General features: G+C 38.6%; 1 protein-coding gene across 4 annotated transcripts in view; it reads left to right on the top strand.

The window, feature by feature from the left end:
• The window catches only part of SDCCAG8 (SHH signaling and ciliogenesis regulator SDCCAG8), a 228,077-nt gene that overhangs the window by 20,769 nt on the left and 182,642 nt on the right, over window positions 1–24,666 (top strand). For all 4 annotated transcript variants that reach the window (XR_013968053.1, XM_080824934.1, XM_080824935.1 and 1 more), the window contains exons 5-7: window positions 11,704–11,829; window positions 17,436–17,576; window positions 21,310–21,374. Coding sequence is in view for 3 of the 4 variants with exons in the window: in XM_080824934.1 (XP_080681060.1) it covers window positions 11,704–11,829; window positions 17,436–17,576; window positions 21,310–21,374 (332 nt within the window). In the remaining variant the exon portion in view is untranslated. The remainder of the gene's footprint in view (window positions 1–11,703; window positions 11,830–17,435; window positions 17,577–21,309; window positions 21,375–24,666) is intronic.

Here is a 24,666-nt window from a genome sequence, read left to right as displayed (position 1 = left end):
AGAGAGGGGAGGAAGCAGGCTCCCTGCTGAGCAGAGAACCTGATGCGGGGCTCAATCCCAGGACCCTGAGATCATGACCTGAGCTGAAGGCAGACATTTAACCTCCTAAACCACTGAGGCATCCCTCATTTAATTTAATTTAATTTAATTTTATGTAAACTCCATGCCACATGTGGGGTTTAAACTCACAACCTGGAGATCAAGAGTCACATGCTATTCCAACTGACCCAGCAAGCCACCCCTAAGTTTTTATTTTAATTCCAGTTCGTTAAAATACAGTGTGTTAGTTTCAGGTGTACAATATAGTGACTCAACACTTCCATACAACATACAGGTATCCTCTGTAATCCCCATCACCTTTTTCACCCATCCTCCCACCCATCTCCCTTCTGGTGACCATCAGTTTATTCTCTAGAGTTAAGAGTCTGTTTCTTGGTTTGCCTCTCTCTCTCTCTTTTTCCCTTTGCTCATTTGTTTTGTTTCTTAAATTCTACATATGCATGAACTCATACGGTACTTGTCTTTCTCTGCCTGATTACTTCCCTTAGCACACTACTGTGTAGCGACATCTGTCTGTCTTTGCAAATGACAAGATTTCATTCTCTTTTATGGCAGAGTAATATTCCATTTTATATATACACACACACACACACACACACACACACACATATATGTGTGTGTGTGTATATACCACTTCTTCTTCTTCTTCTTTTTTTTAAGATTTTTATTTTTATTTATTTGACAGAGAGAGAGAGAGATCACAAGTAGGCAGAGTGGCAGGCAGAGGCAGAGGGGGAAGCAGGCTCTCTGCTGAGCAGAGAGCCCGATTCGATGCTCGATCCCAGGACCCTGAGATCATGACCTGAGCCGAAGGCAGAGACTTTAACCCACTGAGCCACCCAGGTGCCCCCATACCACTTCTTTACCCATTCATCAGTTGATGGACATCTGGGCTCTTTCCAGAATTTGGCTATTATAGATAATGTTGCTATAAACATTGGAGTGCATATATCCCTTTATTAGTATTTTTGTATTCTTTGGGCAAATACTTACAGGTGCAATTGCTGGATGGTAGGGTAGTTCTATTTTTAACTTTTTGAGGAACTCCATTCTGATTTCTAGAGTGGCTGCACCAGTTAACATTCCCACCAACAGTGCAAGAGGGTTCCCTTTTCTCCACATCCTTGTCAAAACCTGTTGTATTTTGGGTTGCTGATTTTAGCCATTCTGACAGGTATGAGGTGATAGCTCATTATAGTTTTGTATTGTAGATTTGATGTGTATTTCCCTGATGATCAGTGATGTTGAGCATCTTTTCATGTGTCTGTTGGCCATCTGTATGTGTTCTTTAGAAAAATGGCTATTTGTGTGTTCTGCCCATTTTTAATTGGATTATTATTTGTTGTTTTCTTAAAGATTTTATTTATTTGAGAGAGAAAGAGCATGAATTCAGAGGAGGGGGCAGGGAAGAGGAAACCTGAGCCAGGGGCCCAATCCAGGGCTCGATCCCAGGGCCCTGGGATCATGACCTGAGCCAAAGGCAGATGCTTAACTGACTGAGCCACCCAGGTGCCCCTGGATTATTTGTTTTTTGAGTATAGGAGTTTTTTAAGTTCTTCATATATTTTGGATACTAACCCTTTATCAGATATGTCATTTGCAAATATCTTCTCCCATTCCATATTAGTTCTATTGATTGTTTCTCTCACTGTGCAGAAGCTTTTTATTTTGATGTCATCCCAGCAGTTTATTTTTGCTTTTGTTTCTCTTGCCTCGAAAAACATATTAGATAGAATTTGCTACAGCTGATGTGAAAGAGATTACTGCCTGTGTTCTCCTCTAGGAATTTTATGGTTTCAGGCCTCACATTTGGTTAATCCCTTTTGAATTTATTTTTGTGTTTGGTGTACGAAAGTGGTCCAGTTCCATTCTTTTGCATGTCGCTCTCCAGTTTTCCCAACACCATTTGTTGAGGAGACTGTCTTTTTCCCATTGTATCTTCTTTCCTGCTTTAAGATTAATTGACCATATACTTGTGGATTCAATTCTGGGTTTTCTGTTCTGTTCTAGTGATCTATGTGTCTATTTTTGTGCTAGTATCATACCATTTTGAGCACTACGGCTTTCTAATATAACATGAAGTCTGGAATTTTAATGCCTCTGGCTTGCTTTTCTTTTTCGAGGATGTTTTGGCTATTCGGGGTCTTTTATGGTTCCATACAAATTATAGGATTATTTGTTCTAGCTCTGTGAAAAGTGCTGTTGGTATTTTGATAGGGATTGCATTAAATGTGTAGATTGCTTTGGATAGCATAGACATTTTGACAATATTCTTCTAATCCATGGGCATGAAATGTCTTTCCATTTCTTTGTGTCACCTTCAGTTTCTCTCATCAGTGTTTTATAGTTTTCAGAGTACAGGTTTTTCACCTCTTTCATTAGGTTTAGTCCTGGTATCTTACTGTTTTTGGTGCAATTGTAAATGGGATAGATTCATTAATTTCTCTTTCTGCTGCTTCATTATTGGTGTATAGAAATGTAACAGATTTCTGTATGTTGATTTTGTATCCTGTGACCTTACTGAATTCGTGTATAAGTTCTAGCAGTTTTTTGGTCAGGTTTTCCATATGGAGTATCATGTCATCTGCAAATAGTGAAAATTTTACTTCTTCCTTGCCAATTGGGATGTTCTTTATTTCTTTTTATTGTCTGATTGCTGTGGCTAGCACTTCTAGTAGTATGTTGCAGAAGTGGCAAAATTGGACATTCCTGTCTTGTTCTGGACCGTAGAGGAAAAGGTCTCAGTTTTTCCCCCTTGACGATATTAGCTGTGGGGTTTTTTTTTTGTTTTTTGTTGTTGTCGTTGTTGTTTGTTTTTAAAGATTTTATTTATTTATTTGACAGACAGAGGTCACAAGTAGGCAGAGAGGCAGGCAGAGAGAGAGGAGGAAGCGGGCTCCCTGCTGAGCAGAGAGCCCGATGTGGGGCTTGATCCCAGGACCCTGGGATCATGACCTGAGCCGAAGGCAGAGGCTTTAACCCACTGAGCCACCCAGGCGCCCCTAGCTGTGGGTTTTTGATATATGGCCTTTATTACGTTGAGTCATAACCTACTTTGTTGAGTGTTTTTGTCATGAATAGATGTTGTACTTTGTCAAATGCTTTTTCCATGTCTATTGAAATGATCATATGGTTCTTATCCTTTCTTATATTAATGTGGTATATCATGTTGACTGATTTGCAAATTTGAACCACCCTTGCAAACCTGGAATAAATTCCACTTTGTTGTGGTGAATGATTTTTTCAATGTATTTTTGGATTCAGTTTGGAAGTATATTATTGAGAATTTTTGCATCTGTTTATCAGGGATATTGGCCTATAGTTCTCTTTTCTGGTGGTGTCTTTATCTGGTTTTGGCATCAGGGTAATGCTGGCCTTATAGAGTGAATTTGGAAGTTTTCCTTCCTTTTCCATTTTTCGAGAATATTTCGTAGGTATTAACTCTTCTTTAAATGTTTGGTAGGGATATCTTATTAGTTTTTTTAAATTAATAGACTTTATTTTTTAGATCAGTTTTAGGTTTACAGAAACATTGAGTAGAAAGCACCTTGAGTTCCCATGTACTTCCCCTTCATACCTCCTCAGCAGTTCTTGCTATTATTAACAGTGTGTATCAATGTGGTATGTTCATTTCAGTTGATGAGCCAATATTACTACATTATTATTTGCTAAATTCTACATTTACATTAGTGCTCACTCTTTGTACATTCTGTAGCTTTTGAAAAATGTGTGATGTGTATCCATCATTACAGTGGCAAAGAGAATAGTTCCGCTGCCGTAGAGATCAATCTGTGCTCCATTTCCTCATCCAAATCCTGGCGACCACTGATCTCTTTACTGTCTCCACAGTTTTGCTTTTTCAGATTGTCGTGTAGTTGGAATCACATAGTGTGTAGCCTTTTCAAACTGGCTTCGCTGACTTCGTAATAGGCATTGAAGTTTCCGTCATGTCTTTTTATGGCTTAATAGCCTTTTTTTAATCACTGGATAAAATTCTATTGTATGGATATAACATAGTTTGTTTATCCATTCATCCTTTGAAGGACATCTTGCTTGCTTCCAAGTTTTGGCAACTATGAACAACACTGCTATAAATATTCATGTGCAGGTTTTTGTGGATATAAATTTTTAACTCATTTGAGTAAATACCAAGAAGCTCAGTTGCTGGGTCACATGATAAGAGTATTTTTAGTTTTGTAAGAAGCTGTCAGACTGTCTTCCAAAGTACCATTTTGCTTTTTCACCAGCGGTGAATGAGAGTTCTTGGTGCTCCACATCCTTGCCAGCATTTGGTGTCATTAGTAATGTACTAAAGGTGTGTTTTAATGTAAATTCCCTGATAACATATAATATTGGACATTATTTTCCTGTACTTATTTTCCATTTATATACTTTCTTTTTTTAAATTGAGTTGTTTATTTTCTTATTATTGAGTTCTTAGAGTTCCTTATATATTTTGGATGCCAGTCATTTATCAGCTATGTCTTTTGCAATTTTTCCCTCCTAGTGTGTGGCTAGCCTTTGATTCTCTTAACAGTGCCTTTTGTAGAGAAGGTTTTGATTTCAGTAACATCCGACTTACCAATTTTTTCTTTCATAGATTTTGCTTTTGGTATTCTATCTAAAAATCAGTGCTGAACCCAAGGTGATCAGTGTTTTCCCGTTCTTCCGTAACTTTGTGTTTTACATTTAGATCTATGCTCCATTATGAGTTAATTTTTGTGTAAGGTGTAAGATCATTGTTTAGATTTTTTTTTCCTTTCTCTTTTTTTTTTTCCCTGCATGTGGATATCCAGTTGTTGCAGCACCATTTGTTGAAAAGATTGTTTCCATTGGATTGCCTTTGCTTCTTTATAAAGATCAGTTGGCTGTATTTGTTTGAATCTACTTTGGGGCTCACTTTTCTGTGCCACTGATCTGCTGGTCTGTTCTTTTGCATAACATACTGTCTTGATTTATAGTAAGTCTTGAAGTTGAGTAGGGTCAATCTTCTGATACTGTTCTCCTCACTATGGTATTAGCTATTTGGGTCTTTTGCCCCTTTATATGAATTAAAATTGGTAAATTTCCACAAAATAACATACTGGGATTTTGATTGGGATTTTGTTGAATCTATAGAGCAGGTTGGGAATTGGCATGTCGACAAAACTGGGTCTTCCTATGCATGTACATGGACTATCTATCCATTTTTTTTTTTTTGTCTATCCATTTTTTTAGGCATTCCTTTATTTTTCAAAGTTTTGCAGCTTTTCTCATATAGATCTAGTACACATTTTGTGAGATTTATGCCTCAGTATTTCATGTTTTTAGTGTTAATGTAACTGGTAATGTGCTCTTAGTTCAAATTCCAATTATTTATTGCTAATATATAAGAAAATAATCAACTTCTGTATATTAATCTTGTAATCTGCAACTTTGACCAGAATCACTTATTCTAGCTGGTTTTTGATTCTTTGAGATCTTCTTTGTAGAGAGTCATGTCAACTTTAAACAAAACCAGATATCTTTTTAAAAGATTATTTCTTCCTTTCCAGTATATATGGTTTTTATTTCTTTTTCATATCCGTTGCATTAGCTAGGATTTTTAGTGTTATGAATAGGAGTGATGAGAAGGGACATGCTTGCCTTGTTCTTGTTCTTTTTTTTTAATAAAGATTTTATTTATTTGACAGAGAGAGAGAGCTCACAAGTAGGCAGAGAGGCAGAGAGAGAGGGAGAAGTAGGCTCCCTGCTGAGCAGAGAGCCCAATGTGGGGCTCAATCCCAGGACCCTGAGATCATGACCTGAGCCGGAGGCAGACGCTTAACCCACTGAGCCACCCAGGCGCCCCTCCTTGTTCTCGTTCTTAATGGGAAACTATCTATAGTCTCACCATTGAATATGACATCAACTGTTTGTTATTTATAGATGCTGTTTATAAATTTGAGGATGTTTTCTTCTATTTCCTGTCTGCTGAGAATTTTTATCTTGAATGGCTACTGAAATTTGTCACTTGCTTCTTCTGTATTGGTATGATCATAAATGATTTTTCTAGCTTATTGATATGATGGATCACATTAATTCCTTTTCAAATATGGGACCAACCTGTATACCTAGAATAAATTCCATTTTGTCCTATTGTATAATAATTTCATACATCATTGCATTTGAATTGCTGATATTTCAATGAGGATTTTTGTATTTATCTTCATGAGATATATTATTGGTCTCTAGTTTTCCATTCCTGTAGAGTCTTCACCTGGTTTGGGTATTAGGGTACCCAAAAATGAATTAGGAAGTGTTCCCTCAGATATTTTATGGAAGATGTAAAAAAAACTGGTATAATCTATTACTTAAATTTTTGGTATAATTTACATGTGAACTAATGGCAGACCAGGTGCTTTCTGTTTCAAAGGTTATTAATTGATTCAATTGCTTTTATAGATGTAGGCCTTATTCAGACTATTTCTCCTTCTGTGAGTTTTTAAAGATTGTGTCTTTTAAGGAATTGGTCTGTTTTATCTAAATTACAAAACTTATGGGCATAGAGTTATTCATGGTATTCTTTTGTTATCCTTTTAATGTCCTTGGGATCTGTCATGATGACCCTGCTTTCATTTCTGATGTTAGTAATTTGTGTCTACTCCCTTTTTTTTCTCAGTTAGCCAGGCTAGAGTCTAGAGTCTTACCAGTTTTATTGATCATTTCAAAGACCCAGCTTTTGGTTCTCTTGCTTTTCTCTATTGATTTTCTTTTTCTTTTTTTTTTTTTTTAAGATTTTATTTATTTATTTGACAGAGATCACAAGTAGGCAGAGAGGCAGGCAGAGAGTGGGGGGCGGGGAAAGCAGGCTCCCTGCTGAGCAGAGAGCCAATGCTGGGTTTGATCCCAGGACCCTAGGATCATGACCTGAGCCGAAGGCGGAGGCTTTAATCCACTGAGCCACCCAGGCGCCCCTGTATTGATTTTCTTTTCTTTTTTTTTTTTTTTTTAAGATTTTATTTATTTATTTGACAGAGAGAGAGATCACAAGTAGGCAGAGAGGCAGGCAGAGAGAGAGGGGGAAGCAGGCTCCCCACCGAGCAGAGAGCCTGATGTGGGGCTCTATCCCGGGACCCTGAGATTATGACCTGAGCTGAAGGCGGTGGCCTAATCCACTGAGCCACCCAGGCACCCCGATTTTCTATTTTTAATTTCTTTGATCTCTAACTTTTCTTGTATCTTCTGATTACTTTGAATTTAATTTACTCCTCTCCCCCCCCTTTTTTTAAAGTTTCCTCAGATAAGCTTGGATCATTGATTTGGAATCTTTCTTCTTTTCTAATGTTTTTCACTGATTTTGTTGTATCTCACAAATCTTGATAAGTTGTATTTTCATTTTTACTTTGTTCAAAGTATTTTTAAATTTTTTCTTGAGACTTTGTCCTTGACCTGTATGTATTTAGAAATGTTGTTTAATCACCAAGTATATTGGGAATGTTCCAGCCATCTTTCTGTTACTGATCTCTGGTTTAATTTTACTGTGGTCTGAGAACATACTTTTTATTATTTCTATTCTTTTTGTTTGTTAAGATGTGTTTTTAGACCCAGGATGTGGTATGTCTTGGCGAATGTCGTGTTTTAGCTTAAGAAGAATGTGTATTCTCTTGTTGGATAAAATACTCTATAAATGCCAGTTGATGGCTGCTGCTGTTCAGTTCAACTGTGTACCTACCAATGTTTTGCCAATCTGTAAGATCTGTTGGATCTGTCAACAGGTCTGTTGGATCTGTCTACTGACAGAGGGGTTTTGAAATCTGCAACTGAAATAGTGGATTCATCTATTTCTTTGTACGGCTCTATCAGTTTTTGTATCATGTATTTTGATGTCTGTCGTTAGGCACGTACACATTAAGGATCATTGTGTGCCAGGAGAATTGACCCCTTTATCACTATGTGATGCTTCTTTTTACCCCTTTTATTTTCCTTTGGTATGAAGTCTGCTTTGTCTGAAATTAATATAGCTACACCAGCTTTGATTTATGTTAGCATGGTATGCCTCTATCCATTTACCTTTCATTTATCTGTGTCTTTATATTTAAAGTGGGCTTCTTATAGATGACATATACTTGTGTCATGTTTGTCATTCACTCTTACTGTCTCTGTCTTTTTATTGGTGTATTCAGACCATGGACGCTTAAAAAAGTTATTATTGATACGCTTGGATATCGATATAGTGGAATAATATCTACCATATTTGCTACTGTTTTCTACTTATTGCCCTTGTTCATTCGTTCTTTCTTTCTTTCTTAATTCTTTCTTAATTTCCTAATTTCTTTTTCTGAATTTCTTTCTTTCTTTCTCTCTGTCTCTTTCTTCAGTCTTCTACTCTTTTTCTGCCATCTCTGGCTCTAAGTGATCCTATTATGTGATTGGAACTTTTCTCCTGTCTGAGCATAGCAGGTGAACTTTTTTTTTTTTTAATTTTGTAAGTGATTATCCTTCAGTTTGCAATTACCTTGATCAATAATCTAAGTCTGCTTTCAAATAGCTCTGTACCACCGCATGGGTAGGGAGAGTTCCTTGTAAGAGAGTTTCCAGTCCCTCCCTCCTGTTCTCTATAATGTTTCTGTCATTCACTTCAATTATTCATAAGCTGTACTCACTATGTATAGTGCTGCTACTGTGATGCTGAACATACTGTTATATGTTAGATCAGTTAAGATTTTAAAAAAACAAAGTATTTTGTTTTATCCCCACATATTCCTTTTCTAATGCTCTTTCTTTTTTGTGTACATCTGTGCTTATTTATAACCTGTATCATTTTCCTCCTTTCTGAAGAACACGTAACATTTCTTGCAAGGCAGATCTCACTGATTTCCTCAATTTTTGTAAATCTGAGAAAGTCTTTATTTTCCCCTTACCTTTGAAGGTTAACTTGTCTTAATACAGAATTCTAGGTTGGTGAGTTTTTTCCTCTCAATACTTTACATATTTCATTCCATTGTCTTGTTTTGTGCAGGGTTTCTAAAGAAAACCCTGATTTCTGATTTCCTTAAAGATTTTCTGTTTGTCTTTGATTTTCTGCAGTTTGACTATGATCTAGGTATAGATTTTTTGGTTTATTTTATAGGGCTTGGTGTTCTCTGGGCTTCCTGGGTCTGTGGTTTGGTGGTTATGATTTTGGAAAATTCTCAGTCCTTATTGCTTCAAATATTCCTTCTTGTCCTTTCTCTCTTTGTCACCTTTTATCATTGTCCCACATTTCTTGGATATTCTGTTCTTTTTCATTCTTTATTCTCCTTGCATTTTAGTTTGGGAAATTTCTATTGGCAGTTCTTTAAGTTCCCCGATTCTTTTCTTGGTTGTGTCAGTCTGTTCATGAGCCCATCAAAGGCATTCATCATTTTTATTATGGTGTTTTTCATTTCTAGCACTTTGAATCTTTCTTAAAGTTTCCATTTCTGCTTATATTTCCTGTCAGTCCTTTCATGCGGTCCACTTTTTCCATTAGATGTTTTAGCATATTAATCATAATTATTTTAAACTCCCAATCTGATAATTCTAGCATTGCTGCCATATCCAAGTCTGGTTCTGTGCTTACTTTGTCTCTTTAAACTGTGCTTTAAGTCTTTTAGTGTGCTTTCTAATTTTTTGCTGAATGCTGGCCGTGAGGTGGTGGGTAAAAGAAACTGTTTAGTGTGCAATACTATGTTTATTGTGGTAGGACTTAGGCTGTGTTTACTGTTTGGTGTTACTACAATTGTCAGAGGCTAAAATTTCCTCTAGCATCCTGCTTTATGTCTCCCCGGTGGTGGGTGTGGGAGTAGGGGAAGCATTTTATAGTCCTATGACTAGGTCTCAGTCTTTCAGGGAGCCTGTGCCGGTTAACTTTGACCTTCACAATTGGTTCTCAGTCACCCTGTCACAGAAAGTGAGGTGGGAAGGCTGCAGGGAGCTGGAGTTGGGTATTTCCCTTCCCTTCCTGAAGGCACAGCAGCTACGTCGTGAAAAACCCCAGCTATTTAGGCTCTGGTAAAATACTTTCTCTTGAGGCAGGCCTTTTTAAGAACAGAAATGCTTTGGGCATTTTTAAATGCCCAAAGAGGAAATGCCCAAGAGGAAGCTTGAAGGGATTTTTCTCTAGTCTTTGCTGTAAGAACCTGGTAGGATCCCTAGAGATAAAACTCACAGAAGTGCAGGAATCCCCTGAAGATGGTCCTTCTGGAGTATTTAACCCTCAAACTTGTCAACCCTGAGCTTCCAGTTACATTTTACCTTTTCCCTGCCAGCACTAGTTCCCTAGCTGCTCAGGTAGGTTGCGATTCTCAGGAACACCTGCCTGTCTCTCCAGTTTGGGGGATGGCGGTTTTCCCTGTGACCTCAGTTCTCTTACGGATTTAAGAAGAGTGGTCGTGGGACACCTGGGTGGCTTAGTCAGTTAAGCCGCTGCCTTTGGCTGAGGTCCTGATCCCAGGGTTCTGGGATCGAGCCCCGCATGGACCTCCTTGCTCAGTGGGGAGCCTGCTTCTCTCTCTGCCTCTGCCTGCCACTCTGCCTGCTTGTGCTCTCTCTCTCTCTCTCTCTCTCTCTCTGACAATTAAATAAATAAATAAAATCTTTAAAAAAAAAAAAAAAAGAAGAGTGGTTTATTTTTTGGTGTGTTCAGCTTTTCTCTTGTGAATGATGTCTTCCAAGCTCATTAGATTCCACTCCCAAAATTGGAAGCCTGCAATATTTTTTTAAAATAAAGCTTTCAATTATAGACTTGAGTTTTGGCTTTTTTCTGGATAAAATGATTGAAATGGAACTTGCATATATTGTTTAATCGTTTTTTATTACACTGGTAATGAAGTATTGTGCTATCAATGTATTGATATTTTTTTACCTTTTTTCAGAAAGTGAGATGCCGCTCAATAGCTATTCTAATTGTTATGTATTATAATCCATTATCTGATGCTTGCAAAGCCAGGAAAGCACTCTTTTAGAACTCTCCACCAAACTATCTCAGTCATAATTTCCTTCCATCTGGCTACCAGTTGTGGATAAATACTCTGTTTCCATGCCTGTCTCAGAGTCCTCTGTTGTCCCTTTAAACCTCTGTTAGGTTCATCAAGTTGTTGGCATTTGAGCAGGAGTAATAATATATCTCACTTTATCGTTTAAGAGTCTATGTTATTCGGGGCACCTGGGTGGCTCAGTGGGTTGGGCCTCTGCCTTTGGCTCTGGTCATGATCTCAGGGTCCTGGGATCAAGCCCCGAGTTGGGCTTGCTGCCTGCTTACCCCCCTCTCTCTGCCTGCTTCTCTGCCTACTTGTGTTCTCACTCTCAGTCAAATAAATAAATAAAAATCTTTAAAAAAAAAAGTCTACCTTATTCTTAAAAGTCTTTCAGATAACCCCTTTAATTAATTCTTTCCAGTAGCCTACCAAAAAAACTGTCAGAACCACAGATTTCTGTGATATGGCCATTAGCAGACTTTTTATTACATTCCCCAGGCTTCTTTTCGTTTGTTAGCTCATGTTTGAGTTGCCTTATTTGTCTGACTATAATTACAATATTTCAGAAAATGGGTAGAGAGTGTGTTTCCCGTGCTTTGTATCAAGTTGGATCACCTAGTAATCAGCGATTAACACTGCTTCAAAATGCTTAATGTAGTTGGTATTTTTGTTTCCGCTTTTACAGGAGGAACTCTCTGGAATGAAAAATAGGGTTCAAGTTGTTGTGCTTGAAAATGAAAGGCTCCAGCAAGAGCTGAAATCTCAGAGACAAGAGGAAGCAATGAGGGAACAAACACTTCTGGATGCATCTGTGAGCACTTTTTTTCGAACCATAAATTATGTTTTAGTTGGAATGTTCCGTCCTACCCTCTCCCCAGCCTTCTGAACTGCTGAAATTCTTGACTTGACGTTTGGCAAATGTACTGTGCTGTGACTCACTTGGGGCCTCAGAAGTTAAATTCACGGTGGTGGGATGACCCCTTAGACGCAGTGACGCAGTGATGCCGAGTATCTGTGCTGATTTCCTCTCGGAGCGTACCTACTGCGCATGTTTTGCCCATATGGAAAGAGCAAGTCCAAAGCAGGAAGCAGATCACGTAGGAAGGACTTGGTTAAATCCAGAAACTTTGTAACTGTAGCTTAGATTTCTGTTGTAGGTCTCTAAATTTTCCTTGCCCTCTGCATCCTAATAAGTCTAATTGGCAGCATGGGGTAGCAGAGAGAGTGCGGGCCCAGGGTCCCGGGATCAGCATGTTAGTTTCCTGTTGTCTCTGACAAGCTGGGTGTTTCACGAGTAATGTTATGCGGCTTTCAAATGTGGCTTTACCTCTTGTGTCCTCTGTTTATTGGACGTTTGAGAAGATTCACCTATATTAGCTGTTCTTAATCTTTTTTTAAAAGATTTTATTTATTTACTTGATAGAGATCACAAGTAGGCAGAGAGGCAGGCGGGGGTGGGGGGAAGCAGGCTCCCCACTGAGCAGAGAGTCCAATGTGGGGCTCGATCCCAGGATACTGGGATCATGACCGGAGCCGAAGGCAGAGGCTTTAACCCACTGAGCCACCCAGGTGCCCCTGTTCTTAATCTTTAATATGAGTAACAATCACTTGGGATACTTGCTGGCCATACAGTTCCTGAGCTCTCCTCCCCTGAGAGTCTGATTCATTGAGTTTGGGTTGAGTTCTTGAGTTAAAAACATGAATTTTTAACAAGTTGCCTAAAACATTCTAGTATGACTGCACCACATTTTTTTTAATCCACGCGCCACATTTTGAAGAACAGTGGAGTCAGTGATGTCCGTAACTGTACAACACGAAATTCTTATGATGACATTTAAGTAGTGTTTAAATTTAGTATCTCCTTGTGACTGGTCAGAGATACTATTGCCTTAAAAATGTTATTTACTCTTTTGCTGTAGGACACTGTTAATCATAGCTTGTTTTGCCTTTTGAAACAAACTCAGTGTTCCATGAGGAAGTGTTACTACTTGCCTGCTGCGGCTTTACTTTATAATGGGTTTGGTGACTATGACCTGGTTGTCATTGGTAAATCAGTTGTCTCCATGTTTTACCTAGGTGTTCTCTAATTTTTTATTTTGAAGTGTTTTTTCGTTGACCTGACCTATGTCTCATTTGTAATCCTTGAGTTCTCTATTAGAATTTCCTGTTTAAAAGTAGCTGATTACGGGGGCGCCTGGGTGGCTCAGTGGGCTAAAGCCTCTGCCTTCGGCTCGGGTCGTGGTCCCAGGGTCCTGGGATCAAGCCCCGCATCGGGCTCTCCGCTCAGCGGGGAGCCTGCTTCCTCCTCTCTCTCTCTGCCTGCCTCTCTGCCTACTTGTGATCTCTCTCAAAATAAAATCTTAAAAAAAAAAAAAAGTAGCTGATTATGTTAAATCTGAATGGCAAATTGGGCTTCTCTGTATTTCAGTTGATTTTTCTGCAGTATATTTCAATTTGTGTCCAGCTTTTCTCCTTTCACCAGAAGAGTTTTTTCTGAATATTCATACTATTATTTATTATCAATGTTAGTACTTAAAAATTCCATCTTAGTTGCTTATTATTTTAATGTCAGTTTGAAGATGATAGAGCCATATAAAAAGTACTTGGAAGTAGCTCGTTTTAAAAATATATTCTTTTGCTTTTGTTCCAAATATGCAGTCACTTAGCAAACAGTGACTCGATTATTCATAGATGTTGGTATTTGTACAATGACAAAGAAGTGGAAGAAGGGGAAGTGAAGTGAGAAAGGAAATTAGGCAGACGAGTGAACCAGAGGGTGAGAGAAGTGAGTAACGCAGAAGGGGAAGGAAGCAATGTACAAGCACACATGCTTTGCCTTAGGAACAAAGGAAACTTGCTGAAGAAATTTACAGCCATAGTTATGGAAAAAACAAAGTTGTAGAGTGTTTCTTTTTTTTTCTTTCTTTTTTTTTAAATTCACATGAACTAAAACATAATGCAGACAATCAAAATGATTGTTGCACATGGGTTATAAGATCTCCATATCTATTTTAATGCGGGTCTAATGTGTTATTTTGTTGTTACAGAATTACTACTCCTGTTGCTTTTTGCTTGTGTAGGTGAATTGAGGCATTTCAGCAACGTATGCTTGGTACACCGTGTTCAGAATTTTAATGTAAATGAAACTTTTTAGAATATCTTAAATATAAACACATCAAGAGGCATTATCTCTTTTTTTTTTCCTGAACTCTTTACTGAGCCTATTACCATGCTGATGGTAGATCTTGCCAAAGCTATTGGTGGATTTGAGTATAGATTTTCAGTATTTCTTAATGCCTTCTTTTAAAAAATAATTAAAGTATTTAGATAGTCATGATTAATAGTTACTGATAACTACATGTTATGATGTGGCAGCCACTCTATCAAGCACTTTATTTATATTCAATTATTTCAGGTTTATAGTAGCAAAGGAAGGCAGGTGTTATTCTCTTTTCAGGTGATTAAATTAAGGTACAGGGTGGTTAGGTAAACAGAGCAAGTCTGCTAATTTCACAGAGCTAGAAGATGGCAAATCTAGGATTCAAACATGGGGCTATCTGACTCCCACATCCATCTGTCTAGCCTTGAGTTACACTGTCTTTCTGCATAAGTTAGGAATAGCTTGTCACTATTGAACCAAACTACCTTTGTTTGCCATGGGGTAGAAGATTATCCCCAGAAGAGGGGAATGTCCTCTTTATTGTTCCTGAATTTTAGCCTTGGACTTGGATGGTAGCCTACATGATGTTTAGCACTTAGCCTACTTTATGACCCAGTGGTTGAAGAAACAAACAGGTTATTTTTAAAAAACTACCACCATTTCCATCTTCATTTTTTATCATTCCATGAAATTTCTCTTCATGGAGAGCTTTTCTCCTGAGTTTGAACAACTATAATAATATTAAATATGCTATTTATTAGAAATGTGGAGGGTACTTGGGTCGCATAGTCTGTTGAATGTCCAGCTCTTGGATTTAGCTCAGATCATGACGTCTGGGTTGTGGGATCGAGCCCCAAGTTGGGCTCTGTGCTCTATATGGAGTCTGCTTGTGACTCACTTTGCCCCCTCCCTGCCCTCAGATAAGTTAATCTTAAAAAAGGAAGAAAGAAAGGAAGAAAGAAAGAGAAAGAAATTTTGGCATGCGTACTCATTCAAAGATCTAGGAGGTTTATTTATTTATTTATTTATTTATTAAGATTTTATTTATTTATTTGACAGATAGAGATCACAAGGAGGCAGAGAGGCAGGCAGAGAGAGAAGAGGAAGCAGGCTCCCCGCCGAGCAGAGAGCCCAACGTGGGGCTCGATCCCAGGACCTTGGGATCATGACCTGAGCCGAAGGCAGAGGCTTTAACCCACAGAGACACCCAGGTGCCCCTCTAGGAGGTTTTTTTAAAAGCAAAACATTTCCAAGTCATTTCTTTCCCTGTCTACTTTCATCCCCCCACTACCATCACTCCCCTCAATTAAGAAATCAGGTTTTCAGTGATCTCCAGGGATGTAAATGTAATTAGATTTTTAAAATTTTGGTCAAATACCATTCATATTCTTAAATGTTATCTGTGAAAGGGCAAAGTGTCAATTAGACTATCAGTTCTTTTCAAAGAATGACATTATTTTATATCATAAGTCAGCGATCTGTGGTGTACGTACTTTTTCCAATTTCATTACAGGAAATTAGTGCTGCTGTTCTTCATAATTCTCTAAGGCAACTTTGAATGCACTCAGATCTTGAGCAATTTGTCCTTACCTACAAAATCAAGTTCAAGCTTGTTATACCATGTTTTCTGGACCCTTATTTGACTCTCTAGCTTGACATTTTGATATCCTTTGTTTTGTGCTTCAATATTTAGTAACTCTGAGTTGCGTGAGTCTCCTGTAGGCACCAGACTTTTTCATACCTCTGTGACTTTCCCTGTAATGTTTTCTTTCTGGCATGCTCTTCTCATCTAGCTCACTCTTTCTTATCCAAGATACCACACCAGTGTCAACACGTCCCCAGAAAACCTTCCTTGAATCTCTGGTTGTTCTTAGTGCCCCTCCTTTCTTTCTGCATAGTTCCCCGTGCACATCTCTGGCCTAGCACTTACCTTATTAAATTGAAATTATCTGCTTAGGGGTTTGTCTTGAGGATAAGATTGATCTTGCCCATTTTGACCCTCCAAGCTCTTAGCGCAGTGCCTAAACATAGGAAGTATCATACGCAAATATTTGCATTAAACTGAACTTCCAGAAGAATATGGGATAGGCCGTCAGAATACTACTTGGGATGAATGAGTTTAGCTCATTCTGGCATGATATGACACTGCAGTGTAGTTCTGTGTTTGGGACCTGTCCTCTCTTATGAGTACTACCATATCCTTTGGTCCTTAGCAAGAGTTCAGTAATTGTTTGTTGAATGATATTATTAATATTTCAGTCCTTGTACACACAAATTACCCAGATCTTTGGGCTGCATAGTTCACTGAATGTAGAGAGGGTCCCTCCTGGAGGTACAGACACAAGGGGTACACATCAGATGTGGTCTATAGGCATGTTTGGTTTGTTTGACAAACTATGAACCAGTATTTAACAGTGTTTCAAATGAAAAGCCAGATATCTGGCTTATCTTTAAAAAAAAATCAGAAGACTTTTTCGTTAAATGAGTTTGCATTCACTCATGGCAAAAATTGCCTGGAACTGAGTCGTGGCTGCAAATTCTGGATCGTTTGTCATGGTCCCGACCCTTCCTTTGTGAGTCCCTGACATGCAGGCTAGGTGTCAGTGCTGTTTATCTCCGTGCACTATTTTTCTTATTGAAGATAAATATTTTTCTGAAATGCCAGGAGAGCATAGTGGTTTGGGGCATGGACTGGGAAACTAGATTGCCAGGGTTCACATCCTGGCTCTGCTACTTATTAGCTACTTCCTACCTCTGTGACTCTTACAAGTTACTCACTGTGACTCAGTTTCTTCTTTTAAAAGATTATTTATTTTAGAGAGCGAGAAGAATGCACGAAAGAGTAATGTCGGGGGGGGGCAGCGGGAGAGGGAGCGGGGAGAGAATCTCAAGCAGACTCCCCACTGAGCCGGCAGCCCAATAGGGGAAGGTGGAAAATGAAACCAGGAGAGGGCTGTGTGTTTAAGAATGTATGTCTCCAGAGAAGTAAGAGAGGAGTTCATTTGCTGAAACACTGACAGGCAGCCCTCTTTGTTCATTTACGTTATTGCCTGAGCCCGTAGGAATCTGACTTTGTAACACTTGTGAAATATGACCCTAATCGCCTGAAAACGTAAAATCTTTCTTGACGTGCAGCTTGGGAGCATCCGCTCTTGTATTCGTTCCATCACAGATGAGAATCAATGCTCCATTTGTAAAGCATGCAGGTTGACTTAAAGTTAAATGCCAGTTGTAATTATTTGTACATTTTATTTTAGGGAAACCTGCAGAATTCTTGGATTACAACAGGTGACAGCTCTGGGATGAATGAAGGTGCCAAGAGGCGATTCTCCCAGGGCAATGAAGATGCAGTCAAAGGTCCATCGGCTGGTGAGGCTGAGAAATGGAAGCTAGAACTGGTGAGAATTTGGCTGCTTTTCTCTTATGCATCTACTTTTTTGTACTTTTTCTATCATGGTAAATACACATGCCATTAAATTTAGCGTTTTGCCCTTTTAAAATTTACAGTACGTGTATTTTTTTGTGTCTGGCTTATTTTGTTCAACCTTCCATTTGTTAGATTTTTACCCATTGTTGCATATGGCAGAAGTTTGTTCGTTTTCACTGGTGGGTCTACTGTATATATACACTACAATTCATTTATCCATTCTACTATTGATGGATTTTTTTTAAAGATTTTATTTATTTATTTGACAGACAGAGATCACAAGTAGGCAGAGAGGCAGGCAGAGAGAGTGGGGGAAGCAGGCTCCCCGCTGAGCAGAGAGTCCAATGCGGGGCTCGATCCCAGGACCCTGGGATCATGACCTGAGCCGAAGGCAGAGGCTTTAACCCACTGAGCCACCCAGGCGCCCAGCTGATGGATTTTTGTATCGTGTCCTGTTTGGAGCTATTGTGAATATTGCTGCTGTGGACATTCTTTAAGATGTCTGTCGGTGTGCATGACATACATTTATGTTGGGTATGTACCTCAGAGTGGAATTGTCAGTCTTGGGATATGTGTATGTTCAGATTGAGTGGTTAGGGTGAGCTTTTCGGGTGGTTTTTATCAGCTTACACTCCTCCAGCAGCACAGGAGTGATACCATTGGTCCATATTCCCACTGACATATTTTATGGTCCGTTTTTCTGGTGGGCTTGTAGTGCTGTCTCATTGTGATTGTCGTTTGCATTTCTCTGATTGCTCCTGAGATTGAATCTCTTTTCATGTATTTATCAGTGTCCGCCTACGTGTTCAAACATCCTACCCATTATTTTGAGTTATTTGACTTTTTTTTGAACTTCTTTTTGTATTCTGGATATAAGCCCTTTGTTGATTGTATCTTTGATAAATATATTTTCCTCACTCTGTGGCTTGCCTTATAATTGTCCTGATAGTTTTCTCTCTTTCTATCTTTTTCTCTTTTTTCATTCTTCATGACTAAAATTTCTTAATTTTTTTTTAAGATTTTGTTTATTTGACAGAGAGAGACACAGCGAGAGACGGAACACAGGCAGGGGGAGTGGGAGAGGGAGAAGCAGGCTTCCCACCGTGCATGGAGCCCAACGTGGGTCTTGATCCCAGGACCCCTGGGATCACGACCCGAGCCGAAGGCAGACACTCAATGACTGAGCCACCCAGGCACCCCTAAAATTTCTTAATTTTAATGTAATCTACAGTTTTTCCCCTTTATTGTTTAGTACTTTCTCTATCCTATATCAAAAGTGTTTCCCTGCCCCAGGTCTTAAAGCTATTCTCTTATATTCTTGCTTTTAACATTTAAATCTGCAATCTACCAGTCTTTATTTTGTATATGATGTGTTACATAGGGAGTCATATTTTGTTCTTTTCCCACATGTTTATGTATGTATATCCCAGTAGCATTTGTCAAAAAAACAGCCCTTTGTCTGGTATCTTTGTCATAAATCAGGTGTACATATATGTCTGGGCTCTGTATTTTCTTTCTTTGGTCTTTGTGCTACTACCATCCTGTCTTGATTGTTACAGGTCTATACAGGTCGATGGTCCACATATCACATCTTCCAACATTGTACTTTGTCCTCAAGAGTGTCTCATTCCTGGAGGCACCTGGGTGGGGGGTGCAGTCGGTTGAATGTCTGACTCTTGGTTTGGGCTCCGGTTCTGTTCTCAGGGTTGTGAGATCAAGCCCCATGTCAGATTCTGCACTCAGCCTGGAGTCTCCTTGAGATTCTGTCTCCCTCTCCTGTCTCTCCCGCTCATGCTGGCTCACCTCACCTCTCTAAAATAAATAAGTCTTTTAAAAAAATTTTTTTTAATTTTTAATTTTTTAGTTTACTGGACAGAGATCACAAGGAGGCATCGAGGCAGGCTAAGGGGGAGAGGCAGGCTCCCTGCTGAGCAGAGAGCCCGACGCAGGGCTCAATCCCAGGACCCTGTGATCATGACCTGAGCTGAAGGCAGAGGCTTTAACCCACTGAGCCACCCAGGTGCCCCTAAAATAAATAAATCTTAAAAAAAAAGAAAAAAGCGTCTTATGCCTGGCTTTTTGTATTTCCAAATACATTTTAGAATTAATTTGTCAAGTTCCAGAAAGCCATTATGAGGCTTTGATTGAGATTGTCCTTAAACTATGTCACCAGGGGGAGAAGAGATCTTTATTTATTTACTTTTAAAGATTTTATTTATTTATTTGTCAGAAAGAGAGAGGAAGAAAGAGAGCCCAAGCAGGGGTAGCAGCAGGCAGAGAGAAGAGCCTGATGGCAGGACTCGATCCCAGGACCATGGCCTGACCTGAAGACAGACACTAAAAGGATGAGCCACCCAGGTGTCCTGAAGATAGCTTTATGATATTATATCATCTGATCCTTTATTTATTTATTTATTTTTGAAGATTCTGTTTATTTATTTGAGAGAGAGAGAGAGCACAAGCAGGGGTGGGTAGGGGCATATCTCTTGCCTATGCAGATGAAGTGCACCTCATTGGTCTTCCCTTTTCCACACTTCAAAGTGACTTAAGATTCAAATCTCGTAAAGTTTCCAATGCCCACCCAATGCCTCTGCTACATGGAGATTACATGAGTTGTCTGGGTAAAGGTCTTGTATATTTTTTCTCCTCGTGGCCATTCTCACCTATTCACCCGTTTCTATCCATTTTTCTATCTAGCACTGTACCCGTTAGTGGATACTGATCCACCCCCCGGCCAAACATGCAGCTTGTTTTCTCCAGCCGCTGTGCCTTTTGCTCTGTTGGAAGTTAATCCTTTAAGTATTAACACTTCCTCCAGGAAGCCTTCTTCATTTCTCTTAAGCTGAATTATAAGTTCCTGCATCTCTGATTTCAGTTTACCTTCTATATATCTCCCTGGAGTGAATTATATGTAATTAAAATTGTCCCGTGTTTTTCTGTTCCTTCCAAGAATATAAGCTCCTGGGTGAAAGGCATCTTCATCTCAGATACCCTATAAATATTTGTTGAATGAAAGAACAGTGGGATGCCAGCAGCCCCTCGTACATAGCTAGGACATCCATTTGGTCTGTCATTTATTGTGATTTATAACTTTTCTTTTATCGCTGATCCAGCCCTCATTTATTATATGTCAATACACAGCAGTCACTGTGGGGCATTCCAGTAAGGTTTGATCCTGGCCCTCATGGACCTTATAGGTTAAAATTGGTTTTTCTTGGGACGCCTGGGTGGCTCAGTTGGTTAAGCCCCTGCCTTTGGCTCAGGTCATGATCGCAGGGTCCTGGGATCAAGTCCCGCATCGGGCTCCTTGCTCAGCAGGGAGCCTGCTTCTCTCGCTGCCTCTGCCTGCCTCTCTGCCTGCTTGTGTGTATCTCTTTCTCTTTGGCAAATAAATAAAATCTTTAAAAATAAAATAAAATAAAATTGGTTTTTCTCAGAATCATACTTTTAAAAGTAAGATCTAATATATGCATTTTTGAAAAAAATTGGCGGGGAGGGCAGTAATAACCACTTTATGACTCAGTCCACAAAGAGTGGGTACTCAGTAAAAGTACAAAAGTTTGGGTGAACTAGGAAAAGTGTTTCTTGAGAGGACACATTATTTTTCTTCTTGGGTAAAAGGACAAAAATTGAGGTTAATAATAACTTGCTGGTAAAGCACAGAGCATGGAGAAAATGCACACTTTTTTTTTTCTTTTCTAAAGGAGAGGTTAAAACTTACTTATGAAGAAAAGGATGAGATCCTGGAATCTCAATTGAAAATTTTGAGGTAAAGTATCATTGTCCATTTTAAAATTATAGCAAAAGCATAACTGTCTTAAAATATATTTGAATGTTTGCTGACCTGCCAGTTCTACTCAACTCAAGAATTACTTGATGACATTTTATGCTCAAGATAAGAAATATCCTCAGGTTATTAAAGGAACAGGGGCATAAAATTGTGAAATCCCATTTCAAAGAACTGTGAGCTAAATTAAAAATTTTATCCCTTCATCAGTTATGAAATATTTATGTTTTCTCATAGAAATGAGAATCACTAGCTGCTCTGATAGAAATTATGGTTTTACAATAAAATGCTGAAAACAAACTTCCTAGTTTTCAAATTACAAATAAGTATTTTTTTCCTCTATAGATATTTTTATCTAACTTTTAAAGTTGTAACAATAATAGTTTGAGTATTTTTCTATATATGAAGAATAAGTGTATACAAGTCTTCCTTTCTCTGTGGGGGATATGTTCCAGGACCCTCAGTGGATGCCTGAAATTGTGGATAGTACTAAACCTTATATATATTGTTTTTTCATGTATATATATATATATATATATATATATACACACACCTATGTATCTTAAGGTAAAGTTTAATTTAGTAAGAGATTAGGCACAGTAAGAGTTTAACAGTAATAACTAATAATAAAATAGAATAGTTATAACAATATGCTGTAATAAGAGGTATGGGAATGTGGTGTCTCAAAATATTGTATTGTCCTGTACTGATCCTCCTTGAGATGATGTGATGAGATGAAGTCGGGCGAATGATGTTTGCATTGTGACGCATCGATAGGCTGCCACTGACCTTCCAGTGGTCCGTGAGAAGGAGGATCATCTACTTTTGGACCTCAGTTGATGTTGTATAACTCAAATCATGGAATGGGAAACTGTGGATTGGGGAGGACTTCTATATACACATTAAGGTTTCATGTACTTCTTGACATTTTTTTTAGAAGTCCCAATAAGGACTATATATTATAGATTAACGATTAGTGATTTATTATATACTATGGACAGGAAAAGATACCAGGAATTGATTTTGGGGGGATGTTAAAGCTTATTTTATTTTTTTATTATTATTTTTTAGTATTTTTTATTTATTTGACAGACAGAGATCACAAGTAGGCGGAAAGGCAGGCAGAGAGAGAGGGGGAAGCAGGCTCTCCGCTGAGCAGAGAGCCCGATGTGGGGCTCGATCCCAGGACCTTGGGATCATGACCCGAGCCGAAGGCAGAGGCTTTACCCACTGAGCTACCCAGGCACCCCATGTTAAAGCTTATTTTAAATAGTGGCTGTGAAATATATTTCAGTCAAATAAACTTTAAAGTTCTTTTTATAGTTTTAGTAAGTTCTAATTTGCACTAAAATATAAAATCTTTAGGCCACATATTGTTTGGAGACATAAGCAGAGTCATACCTATAACCAGAACTCATGGCTTTCATGCACATTATCATTCATTTTTTAATACACTCTTATGCACTTTATACCTTAGCCTGATTAGTTTTAGGATTTACTTAGAGACTTTTATTTTTTAATGAAGAAATGTTTAAAGTGACCTAATAGTTACTTTCTTGCTTTTTATGTCTCTTTATTATATTTTTATTTCTGTTGTGTTTCGATTCTTCAGTTTTTGTGTTTTGTTTCTTAGAGACGGACAGCACGAGGGAGCACAAGCAGGGGGAGGGGCAGAGGAGAGAGAGGATCTGAAGCAGTTTCCATGCTGAACTTGGAGCTGGACACAGGGCTCAGTCCCACAGCCCTGGGATCATGACCTGAGCCAAAGTCAAGAGTCAGTTGCTTAACCAACTGAGCCACCTAAATGCCCTGATTCTTCATTTTTTAAAGTAATGGCAATGTGACTTAATTGTCTCATTCATAAGTCAAATGTGCCATCTTTAATTACATTAAAATACCGCTTAGCAATGAAGTAGACTTTGTTCCCTGAACCTTCTACTTCTCCCTTTTCTCTTTAGTATACCTTAAGATTATTTAAAGAGTCATTTTCTTTAAGAAAGAGAGAAAACCACCATTCTCAGAAACTCTGGCTTTCTGGTATCTGTTTCTTTTTTCTTTTTTCTTTTTTTTTTTTACCGTCTCGAGTAATCAAATCTACCTAAGGGTTTTGAATTTGAAACTGACAGAAATAATAATGGAGACCCTTTGATCTTGGAATGTGCTTCCAAAGTTCTTTTTAGAAAGTCTTTGAAAGTCAGACTTTTTCTATATGGTATTTAAAAAGAAAACTTACTACATTGAAGATATTATATCGGGCATAGGGCAAAACGGCTCCCCACCCCCCCCCCCAACTTCAGACAGTGGTTAGATTAGCTTTTTAAACCCTTAGATTGTTTGCAGATCTCTCCTCCCTCCTCAAGACTGCCTGAGAGCCCTCGCATCCCAGAGTGGAGGTTGTGTGTAATAGCCAGGCATCTAGATTATTGGCCTCTCTTCTGTGATAGCAAGTTAAGATAGCTGCAGCCCCCTGAGTGTGATAGGAGCTGACAACAGAGTTGACTGAACTGGAGACAAAGTCTCTGCTTTCAGTAGTCCAAGCACTTAAGGGCTATTTTCTCCTTTGTAAGCTAGGAAGTTTTAAAATATATATATAATATATATATATAAAATATATATAATATACAGTAGGAAAGGAATGTCTGTGCAAGCTCAGTTGTCCCAGCTGACTTTACCAAAGCTTTACTTGGGGCGGGGGTGGGGGTGTGTGTGTGCAGGAATACAACCCATGCACTGGTTGTTTTATCCTTAAAAAGTCAGCGTGGAGAACCTCATCGACTATCTCATACAGTAAAACAAAGTAAATACACACACACACACACACACACACACTTCCTCAGCACCCCCCTTTTTTTTTTTTAGCAAACTGTATATTTCCAGCTAATAGCTGCTACTTATAAATCTTTATGACTGCTAAATTTTCTATAACTTCTTTCTAGAAGAAGAGAGTAGCCCACTTGCTTTTGAAATAGCTCTTTATAGAACTTTGTGGTTAGATAATTTTTTAGGTTTTTTTTTTCCTCCTAAAGAAGAATAGGCAACAATAAATGACTCATGAATGAAATCCATGAGCTTCTAAGACACTCTGCACATTTAAGGGTTAACACTTGGAATAGGATATTTCCCTCAACTCTAAGATGTTGTGTTACATTACCTGGCCTTTTTATTAAGAGTAATGACTTAGGATTTGTACTTGGAGTTTTATTTTTGATCAGTGAATAATATAACATAATGGAGATGGATCCTTTAAAAAGAGCTGGTATCAAGAGGCAGACTA

Source organism: Martes martes, assembly GCF_963455335.1.
Source record: "Martes martes genome assembly, chromosome: 15".
Lineage (NCBI taxonomy): Eukaryota > Metazoa > Chordata > Mammalia > Carnivora > Mustelidae > Martes > Martes martes.
This window is presented reverse-complemented; position numbering and strand designations above follow the sequence as displayed.